Raw genomic sequence first — 14,799 nt, forward strand, 5'->3', positions numbered from 1 at the left:
CTAAAAACAAAACATGATGAGTTTTGGGAGGACGTGGGAGGGTGAAGGGCCTACATGCTACTCTTCTAGCTAGCTAGCTACCCCTTTTTACTACCTATAATAGAGTTCCTGTGAAGTTCAAAGGAATTAATATGTTTGAAATGCTTTCCAAATTTTTAAACAATAAATGCATGGGTTATTATTATTTTTTTAAGAGCAGGGTCCACACCTGTGACTTTCAACTATTTAAAGGAATTTCCTAGCTGAAAAACTCATCTCACTGACATTCAATGGCAATTCTATTTGAAGGTGTAGTGTTAAAGAGAATCTTGGAGGCACTGGGAAGGTCTATGACTTCCCCACACTCACAGGGCTAAAATGTGTCAGAGATATATCCAGGTCATTGTGAACGGCCTTACAGATACTATACCATACCATGTGTCTTCATGTTAGTGGTTTTTGTTATTATTCCTTTCCCAAAGGCCAATTTTCTGGTTCAAGTGTACTCGAGTCTGTAGCTTGTACATTGTCAGTGCTAAAATATGGTTCATAAGTGTCTATGCTTTGAATTTATGAAAATATTTGGGGTCATAAAGTCAAGATAATAAGCTGAATAATGTATCCTTGTCCAAATTTATGTACCGAAAATGCATCAATTGGCTGAACAAAAACCAAGAGAAATAAATGATGGGAATTTGGGGTTTCAGCAAATTAAGTGAGGGAAGATATGGATTTCTGTTTGTCAACTTCATGGTCATATATTAGCTACAGATCAAAAAAAAATTTTTTTTGAGGATAAATGTGAACCTCTAAAGGGAAAAATTAGCCATGTTTTAAAAATGTCAAAGTCATTTGGAGGAGAAATGGTTAGGAGATAATTTCCCATGATTACAAATGCCCAGGAAGGTTCAGGCTCTGAACTGCAGAGTATCCCATCTGGTCTCTGTAACATTTCAGGATTGGAGTGTGTAAGGCTGGGTGCCCTGTGTCACAATATTCTGATTACAACCATTTTCATGGCATGATGGTGCATTTCAGGTTCCCATTGAGTTCTCAAGAGTGAAATCTGAAGTCTTCCTAAAGAAAGGGAATTAAAAAATAGAACCAAACCAACGAAACAGCTCTAGCATGATTCTGCTGCTTTGGGTGGGGATGGGAAGAGAAGGAGAGATAGATCTCTTTTGTTAATTTTCAACTAGTTTGCAGAGGAAAGTTCTGAAGATGGAAGAGTTGATTGTGATATCTTAGGACCATCCTCTTACTATCCCAGCTTACTGAAGAAGTTTGCAAAGCATTTTGTTTTTATTTCATAACTGTCAAGCTGTGAGAACTGAATCCATTTCTCCAGATTCTCCACCAGCAACAGAGATATCCTTAAATCATTATTTAATATTTAATATTTATATATCCTTAAATCCTTACAGAGAAGTAACACATTTGATTTAAGTCACAGAGGGAACTCAGATCTGAATGGGATTTGAGAAGGACTCAATGGCCTTTAAGGTCACTTCTAACTTCTATGATCCTCATCCTACAATTCTTTTTGGCTCCATACTCATTAACTAGATGTACAAAAAATAGCTGAAAATAATGTTTTCGCATAAAATTTTAAAGAAATCAAGTCATGGAAATTCTTAAACAAGTTGGGCCTTGATTTCCTCATCTGTAAGATAAAGTTAGATAAGATAACCTCAAAGTTTCCTGAGTTTGTAAATTTGGATATTGACATTTTTAGAAGGGGATGATGTTGACTTGGAAGTCTTTAGAGCTCTTATGAAGGAAATAATCAACCGTTAGTCAACAGAACTAAAGAAAAGACATGCAATCCATCTTCTGCCAGAGAGGCAGAAAGGCTTCAGATGGACTGAAAATGTAGAAAGAAAGAGTTGTTTAGACATAGACAACATGGGAATTTGCTTTTGCTAGACTATGTAAATTTGCGATCAATAGTCTCTTTTTAAAATTATTCAAAGAAAGGAAACAGTGTGAGGAATAGATAATAAATGCATGTGAAGATAAATTTTAAAATAAAATGCTGTTTAAAAGTGACTTTTGAAAGATCATAGACCAAGAGTTAAAAGGGACCTCAATCTAGTCATGGGAACAGATTTGGATTTGGAAGTCACTTTAGAGGTCATCTGGGTAAAAATTTTCCCTCAGTGTATGTCTGAGGAAAGTAATACCCCAGTAGATGAACTCCATTTAAGTATTAAACACTGGAGGGGCAACCTGAAGCCAGGACTTCTGTTTCCAGAGTTTCATAATTGGTCCTGTTTCCATGGTACCAAACTGTTTGCTTACTACCTTACTTGCCTATTCCTCTACCAAAAGATTCAAGTAGAGAGACAAAAGAGAATTTTCATAATGTAAACAAAATCAAAATAACCCAGGCAATTGTTAAATCAATGAATTGGGAAACTGAGTAAAACTAAGGAGGGATGAGGTAGAAGGAAGATTTGCCCCAATTATCCGACAGATCTTTTCCCCTTCATTCTGCATGTGTTGCTATGGTACTGTGGGATACAGAATGCATCTCTAGAGATGAGAATGAGAGGATAACTAAGGCAACTCTGCTACCAATTGCTGCCATTGCATTTTGCTTCAGAATTTGGTTCTCTGCTTGAAAACATGACCCATGACCCCCTAAACCCTGTCCCATCAAAAGAATGGCCGAGAATACCACTTGCCACGATGGAAGGTGAATACCCCCTTTCCCCATAAAAGAAAATTAAAAGGAAAAAAGAGACTCTATATTTATTTCCTTGCCAAAGATCAAACACAGAAGTGGTTTTGGCGAAGAGGAAGATAAATGCATGACAGAGTCCTTCATCTCAGAAAAGGGGAGGAATTTTATTCACAATCATTGTGCAAATGTTTTTTTTTGTGTCCAAAGATCTGCACAACCATACTCTAACTTGATGACTTTTTAGGTCAATGTTTTATAAATTATTGATAGTTTTCTTCTAATAGTCCTATTAAACCTAATGCTCTATATTCAATTTTGAATCCTCAAGGAAGAAAAAATAGTATATAGTTTAGGGGTCCTATAAGCTGAAAATATTTTGATCACTGTATTTCACTATAATATGTATCTTATTTCATTTAAATGCATTTATTTATGAAATATATATATTACGAATAATATGCCATGACAGATTATTCTGAGAAGTGATCCACAGGCATCTCCAGGTTGCCAGAAGGGTCCATGACATATAGAAAGTTAAGAACAACCAGGTTATTGGATAGTTAGCAGGCCCTGGAATCAGCAAAGTGTGGGTTAAATCCAGCCCTTCACACTCACTGGCTGTGTGACCAGGGGAAATCCCTGAACCTCTCAATATTCCCAAGACAGCTCTGTAAGACTATAAGTTAGAGAAAAGTTCCTGATCTCCATCACTAGAGTTTCCATATTGGCAAATCCCCACACCAATGAAATCTCAGGGGTGGAAAACTTGTTCTTCTCTCCACCCCAATGATATTTCTCTTCCAAACATTCTCCAAACGCTAATGACCACTATTACTTTTCTAATTGTTACACAGGTAATAAAAGTTTATAGTAAATTTCCATAGTGCCACAAGAATAGAATATTCTAATTATGTACTAGTCAGATTCACCATATGGGCAAAATAAATGATTGAGAACTGTTTTTCAAAACCCTGGATTAAAAAAAAAAAAAATCAAAGGATGAGCATGAGCTGTTGTGGGTGGGTGAGGGATGCCTGAGTTAGCAGTGAAGTTATTTATTTACTTTTTTGAAGTTTATTTTTCTACAAATGGATCATTTTTCTTTTCAAGCTAAAGATTTTTAAATGTATAAAATTTCAAAACAATTTGCAGGAGGCTTTAAAATCAATTTTTCTCATTTCTGTCTCAGAAACACTGCATCCTCGATAGTTTTGCTTTTTTGTTGTTGTTGTTTTTTTGTTTGGGGGTAGATTTTAAAGTTAGGTAGGGCTTTGTTCTGCAAGCTTGCATTTTTACAAACTTTATTACCAGTCTCACTTTCTGCTGCAGAGAGAAATTATGCTAATGATTCAACTTGATATCGAACAGCAGATGCACATCAGGCAAAAAGAGCCCCCAAACAAGCAGTTTAAAACCTATAATTCTGAATAGCTGAAGCTAAAGGGGGATTGTTCCCCTTGTTGCCTAAATGTGGGAGTCCAGATTTGTTTCAGGTCAGCTCATTAGCATGCTAATATTCCTCGAGGGTTCAGGCTACCTTTCCCTGGACATGACGGGATTCTAATTCATTCCAGCCCCTTTCCCAAAGGGTACAAATGGACTCCCACTGCACAACAACTTTCCCTGTGTATTTTGATTATTCATTCCAACAAATCAAATCAACGCATTATAAAGCAGGATGAAGTCCATTACATTACTCTGTTTACTTTGTTAGCTGTAGAAATGACTTCCATAAGCCATAGTTTCTGAAAGGTGAAGTTCTTTCCCAGGAGAGTATGTTTCTTGTAATTTTTTTTTAATCTACTGCATCTCCCAGTGGTTAAGCCCAATAAAGAGAAATGCATGGGAGATTTTTGCTTACCACCACAATCCCAAAGAGTTTAGAAATAAAGCTAACCATGTTTACCAATAATGAGCAAGATTCTTTTAATCTCCTTTCTATAATATGATAATGATAATAATAATAATAATAATAATAAAAACTCTCCAAGTGAACATGGAGCTAGGGGTAGAAATTGTGAACCATAAGGAAAAGTGACGGGGCATGAAATTTTACAGGAGAACAAACTAATTAATGGGGGATCTTAAATAATGCTGCTGCTGGGTCTCTGACTAATCGAATGTTCTCCAGGTTAAGAGACCAGAAACTAATTGAGTCTATCAATAAATTAGGAAAAAAGCAATTTAAAAAAGGATGGGCCAAAGTGAACTAGAGCTCTGAAATCCAATCGGTCCATGAAACCAGAGTAAGAACCAAAGCTGGCTGAGGGAGAATCAGGTGATTCTTTGAATGTTCGATTTTTGAAAAATAGATTGATCATTCATTAGGATAAAGGCTTAAGCAGGATTAAAGGGGCTTTGCACGGACACTGAACAAGCCCATGTGTTTATTTTTCTTGAGTGGAGCAGAGGTGGGGGGAGGCCTGGTCGTAGAGACGGAAAATCTAAGAGGATTAGAAAATGGCTAGAAAAACTAAGACAGGTAGAGAAAAATTCTGAGCAAGACCAAGAGAAAAAGTGAGCTATTCATGGTATGGTTAGTTTCAGAGGGGAAAAATCTGATATGATTAGAGTTTTTTAAAGAATCTAAGGTTTGCTCATTTCCTAAAAATGTCAGAGACCTAGTCTCTAGAGTTCATTTCCTTTTTCTTTCTTTCTTTTTTTTTTCATTTTGAAATTGGGAATGTCAAAATCATTCCTATATTAATATAGTCATGTCCAAATATGATTTAGGTCCTATTTAATAATGTGGAATATTGCCCTGAAGTCAGGAAGACCTGAGTTCAAATCTGATCTCAGACACTTAACATTTCCTAGCTGTGTGATCTGGGCAAGCCACTTAACCTGAATTGCCTCAGCAAAAAAATAAAAAAAAAATAACGTGGAACATTATTCTTTATCAGAGGCTAATGTCCTGGGTCCTTTGCAGGTCAACCTATTTGATTTTTCATCTATTGATATACAAAAAAAATTGTGTTGTCTTATCAATTGAGGAAAAGACCCATTTAAACTTATAATATATATATTTGGCTGGGATAATTGAGGTTAAGTGACTTGCCCAGGGTCACACAGCTAGGAAACATTAAGTGTCTGAGGACAGATTTGAACTCAGATCCTCCTGATTTAAGGGCTGGTGCTCTCTCTTCCCCCATCTCCACTTTGAAAGAACAACACCTACCACCTGCAGAAAGAACATCACCTCCATTCGTTGGTACCAGTGAGTCAGCCAAGGAAGACCATGTACGTGGGAGGGGAGAGGTTATTGCTCACCTGGCTCCAGGCTCCAGCTTTCCACTTTGGACATCTTCCTCCTCTGCACTTTCTTTGCCCGTTGGGCTTAGCCAGATGCTTACAGTAATCACTCTCTAAATGCTTGCCATCTTTTGCCATGCAGTACACATTTCGTTGTTTATGCCCCCGACCACAAGAGACAGAGCACTGTAATATAAAGCAAGGGCAGTGGGTTTTTTCATCAATCAATCAGTCATTCAACAAGCATTTAGTAAACACCTACTGTGCCAAGCACCGTGCTAGAAGCTGAGGGTACAAAGACAAAAGGGAGACGGTCCCTGCCCCAGAGGAGTTTCTATTCCATAAGGGAAACAGCACATACACATATAAGCAAGCGTAAGATAGAAAGACGATAAGACAATAATTTCCAGGTACAAAAAAAGGCATTTGCAGTTTGAGGTGGGAATTAGGAAGGGGAAGGATGACAGTGGTTCCCAGCTTCCCAGACACAGAGGACGGGGGCATTCCAAGCAAGGGAGGCCTTGGGCACAGGTGCGAGAAGGGACAGAATGCTGTACATGAGTGCAACAAGAGGGCCATACTGGCTGGAATCCCTCATGGGTGGAAGGGATGGGCAATGTGCACCCAGCCACACATACATATATGTACATATGTAGGTATATTCACACATATACATATGCACTCTACATACATACGTACATATATAGTGAAAGCTTTTGGAACGTAGGAAGAAGTTCAATTGTAAACAGCTTAAAAGGAACATAGAAGAGTTTATATTTTTTTCCCAAAGCACTAACAAGTCACGGGGATGAGTGACATGGTCAGACCTGGAGTTGAGGAACACACCTTGGGGAGCTTGTGGAAGCCTGGAGGTTCACAAAAACCAGTGAAGTAGATCCTGACCCACCCACCATTCCCCCACCATCCGGTGCCTTCAAGAACATCTGAGCAAAGCTAAGCTGCCATTTCTAGAGTGCTTTTGTGAAATGTTTTATAGACATCATTTCATGTCAGTCCCTCAATGACTGCAACGTGCTACGTGTGATATTTCCTCCATTCTGTAGATGTGCAGATAGAAACTCCAAGGGATTAATCAGCTTGCCCAAGGCTGCATGTGATTGAAATGAGGTCTTGTTGAGTCCAAACCCAAGGCTCTATCCGCTGCCCCAAACTGCCTCTGGACCCTTGATTGGTATTATGAAAGAAAGAACATATTGAAAGCCTGGGAGAAATGAATCCATGACTAAAAAGTAATCATGTTTATTGTTTTTTTTTTTTTTTTTTTTTTTAGTTTTGACAAAATGGCACGAGGAATGATTAATCATAAGAAAATTTTTTTCCATAAAAGATTACACTTTGGTGTAGTGGATAGAGCAAGGCCTGGATTCAAATCCTGGCTCAGACCACTTAATAGCAGTGCGATCCCAGGCAAGCCTTTTCTCGTCTGTACAATGGGAGGATTAGATCTGATGACCTCCAAGATTCCTTCTAAGTCACTAACAGCTCATTCTCTTCTTTGCTTTCCGTCCAAAAATCCTTCCACCAGGAGAGGAAGAAAAAGAGGTGTCTTGAGGGCAGGAACTACTCCAGGTGTTTTTGGTTTTTGTCTTTGTTACCCCCAAACCTAGCACTGGGCCTAGTACATGGTAGAAATGGAATAAATGCTTGTTGAAGGAATGAATGAACGAATGAACTTCTGCCTGCTTCATGAGGGGGGGAAGAGGTCCATTTTAGAAAGGCACGCTTGCTGCCTCCTGATGAAATATCTGAAAGAATCTTCTCAGCCATCTTCTAAAGGAAAAAAGTTCTGAGTCTCTAACGCCTGCCGTCTGAAATCCAAAGGAAATGAGGGGAAAATGACTCTGAGAATCCAGAGGCACACCGAGCAGGTAAGTCGGTGCCAAACTCATTCAGAGAGGCCCCTCATTTCCACCTCAATCTGCAGGTTCATTGAACCCTTTCAAATGTGACCACGTCTGACATGTCGACCGACCCTGAGCAACGGGACTTTGATTTCGGCTTAGGCTCCTCTGGAAGGTTTAGCAATCAAAGGGTTTGTGGAGCCAGGACAAGAATTTCAGATGACAGGTTCCTGTAGAATTACGCGAGTGCTTTCGCCAGATGAATGCACCATGAGCCTCAACTTCCATTTCCTCATTAAGGATTACAGAAGTCATTAAAAGCCTGCTCATAAGCCAGCTGGTTCAGGTTCTCATTGCGTGTTATTTTCAATATCATCTGCCCCTCCCCGCTTCCCTTTTGGAGTGAAATGAATAAGAAGCAGCAGAAATATGGCAAAATGTCATTCAATAGATCTTTAAGGGTCATTCTCTTCCCTCCAAGGCCTCTTTCTCATTTCCTACCCCTTCCTGACTCCTTGCTTTAATGAACTTATAACCGGAAAAAAAAAAAAAATCTTTCTAGAGAGACAAACAGAATGACTACAATGTTAGAGAGAGTAGAACCGTGATTTTATTCAGAGGAAATTCCTTTTATTACTCTAACTGATAGTTTTAAAGAATTCTTTACAGCACTAAAAGGTTAATTAACTTGCCCAGGATCATACTACTATTAAGTTTCAGAAGCAGGACTAGAACTATTTTTCGGATTAGAAACCAACTTTCTCTGTCTATTCTGTCACATGACCTCATTGTAAAAGAAATAAAGTAGTTACCAAGTGCCCATCAGTCTATAGAGTATGTTGAAAACTTGAGGACCCTGTCTTTATACACACTTTTTTTTAGGAGTAGCCTTAGAAAATCAAAAAGAGTACCACTTTTAATTAGGCCTTTATTTTTTAATAGCCTGAGCAATTTTGCATTTTCTCCTCATCCATCTTCTCATAGTATTTAGATCACTTTTGGTGAATTGAACTTGTTGTGAGGCATAATTTGGTGATTCAGGAAATCACTTTGGATACTTGTCTAGTTCTTTGTTAATCTTTGTTGTTAATTTGCTTTTTGGTCGTGTCTGAGTTGTCACGACCCCATTTTGGATTTTTTTCTGGCATAGATACTGGAATGCTTTGCCATTTCCTTCTCCAGTTCATTTTACAGATGAAGAAACTGAGGCAAATAGTATTAAATGACTTGATCAGGGTCACAGAACTAGTAAAAGTCTGAGGCCAGATTTGAACTAAAGAAGGTGAGTCTTTTGGACTCCGGGTACAATGCTCTATCTACTATGGCGCCACCTAGTGTCCCTGTTCTTACTGAACTACAACTACTTCAAGGAAATTATTCCACTTCAATTTTATCATGTATAAACTGTAAGGGTTGCAGTTCCTGAAATCCTGGTCTCCAAAGCAGAGGGAGGAAAGGTGCTATGCTAAAGCAAGCTCCTCATGTTCTGAACCTATGGAGAGGTTTGTGATGGTTGAGAGTATGACTTAAAAGAGTCTAAGAAATCAAAATTCTTGTGTCTTGAAAAACAAACAAAAAAATACTGAAGGAAATCAACATTACTGTAACTAGAAAACAAAGAAGGGGTCTTCTTGGTTTTCCAAAGAAAACTGAGATAAAAGTTGCCTCAATACAAGTGAGCTAGATAATGTTGTTGAAGATGTCGAGCTCATTTTGCTAGTTTTTCTTCATGAGAATGGAAAAAAGAAAAAAAAAAAAAAAGAATAAGGTATTGCAGCATTTAAATGACCCTACCGATGGATCCTATAATAAGGGCTTAGAAATGGCTCAATTTCTTCACCCAGTTAATCAAACTGATTTATCTTCCTAAATAATTGGTTAATTGGATCCCTCATTATCTAACCAGTTGTGGGGTCACAAAGACATTAACAAAGACCAGAAAAAATGATAGTAGAAACCAGAAAAAGTCAAAAAGCTTAGTATAGTTAGAACAGAGCTTAACACACTTTTCAGAATGAGTAAAACATGCTCCAAGGAAGAATTAAGTCTGCCCCATGTTAAGAGTTGAATGTGTTTCATTTACCAAATACTCATTCACAAAAAGTAAGTAGGATTAAACTATCCAGCACATATCTTGGCAATGTTGACATCTGATAGTACTCTATCTTTGAACAATTCTCAGTTTAAGGACAGCCTCAGGAATCACTGAAATGTAAAGGTCCTACCCAGCTTTCTGACTGCAGGGAAACGATTCATATCAGTGTCATTATTGACAATAACACACGTGAGCACTTCACTAACAATGTGACTCACACTAAATGAATGAGTTAATAAATATTTAATACTTTGTGCTAATCACAGTGTTAAGTGTTAGGGATACAAAAACAAAAAGCAGACAACTTGAAGATGAGGTTTGAATGATTTCCTAATTTGATCTATGGAGGGTTCTAGAATTTGGCTTAGATAGAGCCCATCATTTCCTTTTGCCTGTCCCCTCGTGTTCCCCCTTTCCTCCCCTGACCTCTGTGTGTGTGTGTGTGTGTGTGTTTAACATACATTTGACTTGAACAGAAGTTGCCTTAGAAAAAGGAATGCATGTTTAAGGATCATTCATATTTCCATTTGGCTCAATTTGTTAAGACCTATAAAAGATTAGGAAATTTTCAACTTATCTAATCTGATGGCAAACACTTTTCTTTTAAGTTCTGATTTCTAAAGTACGAAGGAAGAAAGGCAGCTGTTATGGAAACTTTTTATGTTTTTTTTTTTTTAATTTTTCCTAAAAGAATAATAGTTTTTTTTTTTTTTAAGTGATCAAATAATGGCAAGGATCAGATACAAAAATTTTAGGAAAATCTCTCCAGATTTTTTTCAAATCGTTTCCAAGACACCTCCCTTTTCATCTATTCATGTCACAGATAAAAACTAGCTAAATTCAGCCAAGTGTGTTAATGGAAGTTTAGCTGGGAATGCTGTCTCTGAGGAACATTTTATACCCACTGCTGAAATAGCCTTCTCATTAGCCAAGAGAATTCTGAAAGCTTTCCATATCTGGAAAAAAACCCACGTTCTTTCTCTCTCTTTCTCTTCTCTTCCCCCCTCCCCGATCTTTTTGTATCTCTCTCTCTCTGTGTGTCTGTCTGTCTCTCTCTCTGTGTTCTCCCTCTGTGTCTCTGTCTCTCTCTCACATATCTTCAGCACTTAGTGCCTGACACACAGTGAGATCTTAACTATTTTTTCATTCATCTTATTCCTTCTTTTTTCCCCTCCCTTTTTTCCTCTCTTCTTCCTTTTCTTTCTCCCTCTTTCCCTGCCTCCTTTCCACCCTCTCTCTTACTTTTCTCTCTCCCACCCTACTCCCCATTTTTTCGTTGATTCCCAAACAATGTAATCTTCGCCTGTACACTCTCAGAAACGTCAAGGTCAGTCCCCCATGCCTGTGTCTTTCATGCTTTTGTTTATGGGAAGGAGTTCAAAGGAGAGGGTGGAATGTCAGGCCTTTCTCAGATGATGTATTAACACTTTACACAAACCTTGGTTCAAGAGTTAGAAACGCCTCCTTTTCAACTAAACTCAAGGCTGCTGGAAACAAAAGTTAATGGTGAGTCTCCTGTGACCTTATTCAGCACCAAAGCCTTCCTTGGATTTCAATGGGAGCTCCAGAAGGGGCTAATTGCCGGCTTGGAATTTCCTGCTGGTACTTCTACTGTTAGTTTTGATTTCTTCAATATTACTTAGGCTGGTTACGGTTATCTTTTAGCAATAGGAGTACAGTCTCAAGTTGTCTATGTGCAGAAAAAGGGGAGGGGACAGGAATAGCCTGAGTCATACGGAAGGTCCAGGTGACCTAAGTACTTTGGGGATGAGAAGAACATAAGGATATGCCAGAATTTTAATATATTTGGTCAAACAGGTAGCTTAACAGGAAGGAATTGGGGTGTGGATTGGGTAAGGGAGTAACAGGAAACTGGGTGTAAATTTTGGGAAATGAGAATTGTCTTGCACCCATTATTTGGTGGGTGACAAACTGAGTCAGCAGGAAGGAAGTTCTGATGGAAAGTTACGGCATTTTTGTCACAGTTGAAAGGCACCTGAGGCCACCTAATACAACCTCAATCAGAATCAGAATCTCAACGAGCACCTACTCAGTCTTTGAAGACTTCCAGGAAGGGGAAGGCAATTTGTTCCACTTCTGGTCAGTTCTAATTGTGAGTATTCCAGCCCCTGCCTCAATTTTCCTCTCCGAGTTCTACTCCTTGCTTTCTACTTCTGACTTTTAGAGCTGAGCAGATTTCTAACCCTTCCACTCACACAACAACTTGCCAAATCTTAAGGCCAAATTGTCTTTTCTTCTCTGAATTCCTGAAATCCTGATTTCCACATATCTGGACCATTCAAAACTCTAAGTAAGAACCAATGGATTTGCCAGCTGCTGAGGTCTTTTCCAATTCTGAAATTTGCTTTTTCTTTCTCCAATCTCTCTCCCTTTCTCCCTCCCTTTTCTCTCTCCCACCCTACTTCCCATTTTTTCGTTGATTCCCAAACAATTTCTCCCCTTCTCTCTCCCTTACTGACCCCCAATCTAGTAATCCAATGAATCAAAAAAGCTGCATCTCTTCTGAAATGCACAGTAAGGCTTTTTCAAAATAGCCACAAACTTCTCATTAATCTATTCAGATTAAGGCTTTTGATCAGTCAAAGTCTACAATGATTCTCCATCCAGGAAGATATTCTTGTACCTCTAGTCTATCTGTGCTGTTACCAGGGATGAAGCCACACAACATATGCTATTCCTTCCTGGAACCTCAAAGCCCACTGACGACACCATGAAACTACCTTGGTAAGTACAAAGAATAAAGTTACCGGGATTCAGATGTTTGTTTCAAACACTTTCAGAAGTGTTTTAAATGATGACTACATTGATATTTAATATTTTGAGAAGTTGGTAACTATAATGTATATAATATGATATATTAATTATAATATACGATGATCCATGTATTAATGTGATATATTAATTATTATAGTTCATTATGTTATATGACATTTAATTGAGAGTTATAAATACTATAATATAATAAACAATAATAAATGATAATATATAGCATATTATAATGAACAATTATAATAATATGATATACTAATTATCATAGTTAAATAAAATGTTGGTCCTATATATTAAACAATATATCAATTGGTTTATATTCAAAAGGTTAATTATTCTATATGGTACAACTCTGTATACATTTCAACAAAGAGAGGCAATGTGGGATAGTAACTATGGCTCTGGGCTTAAAGTCAAGAAAAGTTAGTTCAAATCCTGCTTCCAAGATTTATTCCATATGTGACTCTGGGCAAGTCCCAACCTCTCAGTGGCCCACACAGCTCTCTAAATTACTGATCTGCACAAGAGAAGGAATTTCTTTACTGAGAGATCAGCATTGTGGTGAAATCACAGACTGGAAGCAGGCAAACTTCCTCAAAGTCATCCAGTCTGAGCTGAGCTGAAGGTGAGGGTTAAAACAATGGTTTGGGAAGGTGACAAGCTCAGTACAGAGTAAAATCCTCTCTCAGACAATATTTCAAAGGGAGAGATTTCTCCCTTCTCTGCCATCCATACGTCATGGGGGCAGATAAGTGAAGCATCAAAGGACTAGAGACCTACAATGTGCAGGTTCCTCAGAGGGCAGCTAGTATATCTCTCTGTCTCTTTCTCTGTCTCTGTTTGTCTGTTTGTTTGTCTCTCTCTCTCCTCTCCTTCTCCTTCACTCTATTTATCTCTGTCTTTCTCCCTCTCTCTCCCTGTGTCTTTGTCTCTCTATTTCTGTCTCTGTCTCTGTCTGTCTTTTTTATATATGAGGAAACTGGTGTTAAGAGAAATTGGGTGACCTGTTCAAGGTCACAAAGGTAGCAAATGTCAGAAGCAGAATTTGAACTCAGATCCCTTTAACTCCAAAGATAACGAGTGCTCTTTTGACTATCCTCAAGGCTGGATAACTTGCTAGGTGTCAAATCTAAATGAAGGCAGACAGGACTCAGGGATAATTCTGCCTTACAATGCTATTAACTTTTCTGGAGATAAAGTGCTATAAAAGGCAGACACAGAAAGAGGAAACCAGATTTCTCCCAAGACTGAGCTACTATTTCCCTTTAGGCTTTCTTGCACAGTTTAACCTGGGGCTACCAGGGCCCCACTGAATAAATTATTGTGCTGGCGAGGTGTTCTCCTTAGGGTTCTGTCATCAATGACCCTCTAGCTGGCCAGAAATCAATTAGAGCAGGATGACAATGCCGGCTCTGCTTCATTCACCTACATTTGGTCATCTCCATGGTATCAGAGGGAGAAGATCAACGGGGTCAAGGAGATGAAAAGCAGCAAATTCAGCCTAATTCTGGAGCGTATCTGCTGCCCATTTCCTTGGGTCCTTCCAATGCTTTTAGAATGCCAACTCTGGGCAAATTCTAGGTTCTGGGGGGTAGGAGGAGAAACAAGGAATAAATTTAATCATGGGCTCATGGACCTAGAACTAGAAGGTCCTTGAAGGTCATCTAAACCATTTCTTCCTCCATTTTACAGATGAGGATACTGAGGCTAAGGGAAGGGACTTGTCCAAGGTCAAACTGGTAGTAACATCGGACTCTACAGTTGGGTAGAAGTAAAGACAAGAATAATGGGGGAGAACCAAAATCCTTAGAGCATACTCTGATTATATACATATACACATTATATGCATACATACATATACATCATCTATACACAGATAATGTATACGTAAACACATATACATTGTACACATACACATATTGGTCCTGAATATATAATCTTCTCTCACAAAATTCCTGCCATGTTCATATTTTAAAGCTTTGAGATACTGAACACACATACAAATACCTATCCATATAAATATATGCATGCACAGACAAATCTCTCTCTGTATATATCTACATATATAAATACATGTATAATATATATTATATATGAAAGGAGACAGCTAGGTGGTGTAATGAATATAGTACTGG

At 38.3% G+C, this 14,799-nt stretch overlaps 1 protein-coding gene and 1 long non-coding RNA gene across 12 annotated transcripts in view; one reads left to right on the plus strand and one right to left on the minus strand.

Moving 5' to 3' along the window:
- ADAMTS9 (ADAM metallopeptidase with thrombospondin type 1 motif 9) overlaps window positions 1–14,799 on the minus strand; it is a 181,957-nt gene that overhangs the window by 40,338 nt on the left and 126,820 nt on the right. The window contains exon 29 of the mRNA XM_051980189.1: window positions 5,936–6,103. Within this exon, the coding sequence (XP_051836149.1) occupies window positions 5,936–6,103 (168 nt within the window). The remainder of the gene's footprint in view (window positions 1–5,935; window positions 6,104–14,799) is intronic.
- The window catches only part of LOC127550926 (uncharacterized), a 32,884-nt gene that overhangs the window by 1,852 nt on the left and 16,233 nt on the right, over window positions 1–14,799 (plus strand). For 5 of the 11 annotated variants that reach the window (XR_007950965.1, XR_007950964.1, XR_007950968.1 and 2 more), the window contains exons 1-2: window positions 6,110–11,987; window positions 12,457–12,619. This is a non-coding gene — a long non-coding RNA (uncharacterized LOC127550926). Of the gene's footprint in view, window positions 1–6,109; window positions 11,988–12,456; window positions 12,620–14,799 lie in introns of those variants that run through there. The other 6 variants (XR_007950971.1, XR_007950975.1, XR_007950973.1 and 3 more) reach the window with 6 other exon arrangements.

The sequence above is a fragment of the Antechinus flavipes genome, chromosome 1, assembly GCF_016432865.1.
Source record: "Antechinus flavipes isolate AdamAnt ecotype Samford, QLD, Australia chromosome 1, AdamAnt_v2, whole genome shotgun sequence".
Classification (NCBI taxonomy): domain Eukaryota; kingdom Metazoa; phylum Chordata; class Mammalia; order Dasyuromorphia; family Dasyuridae; genus Antechinus; species Antechinus flavipes.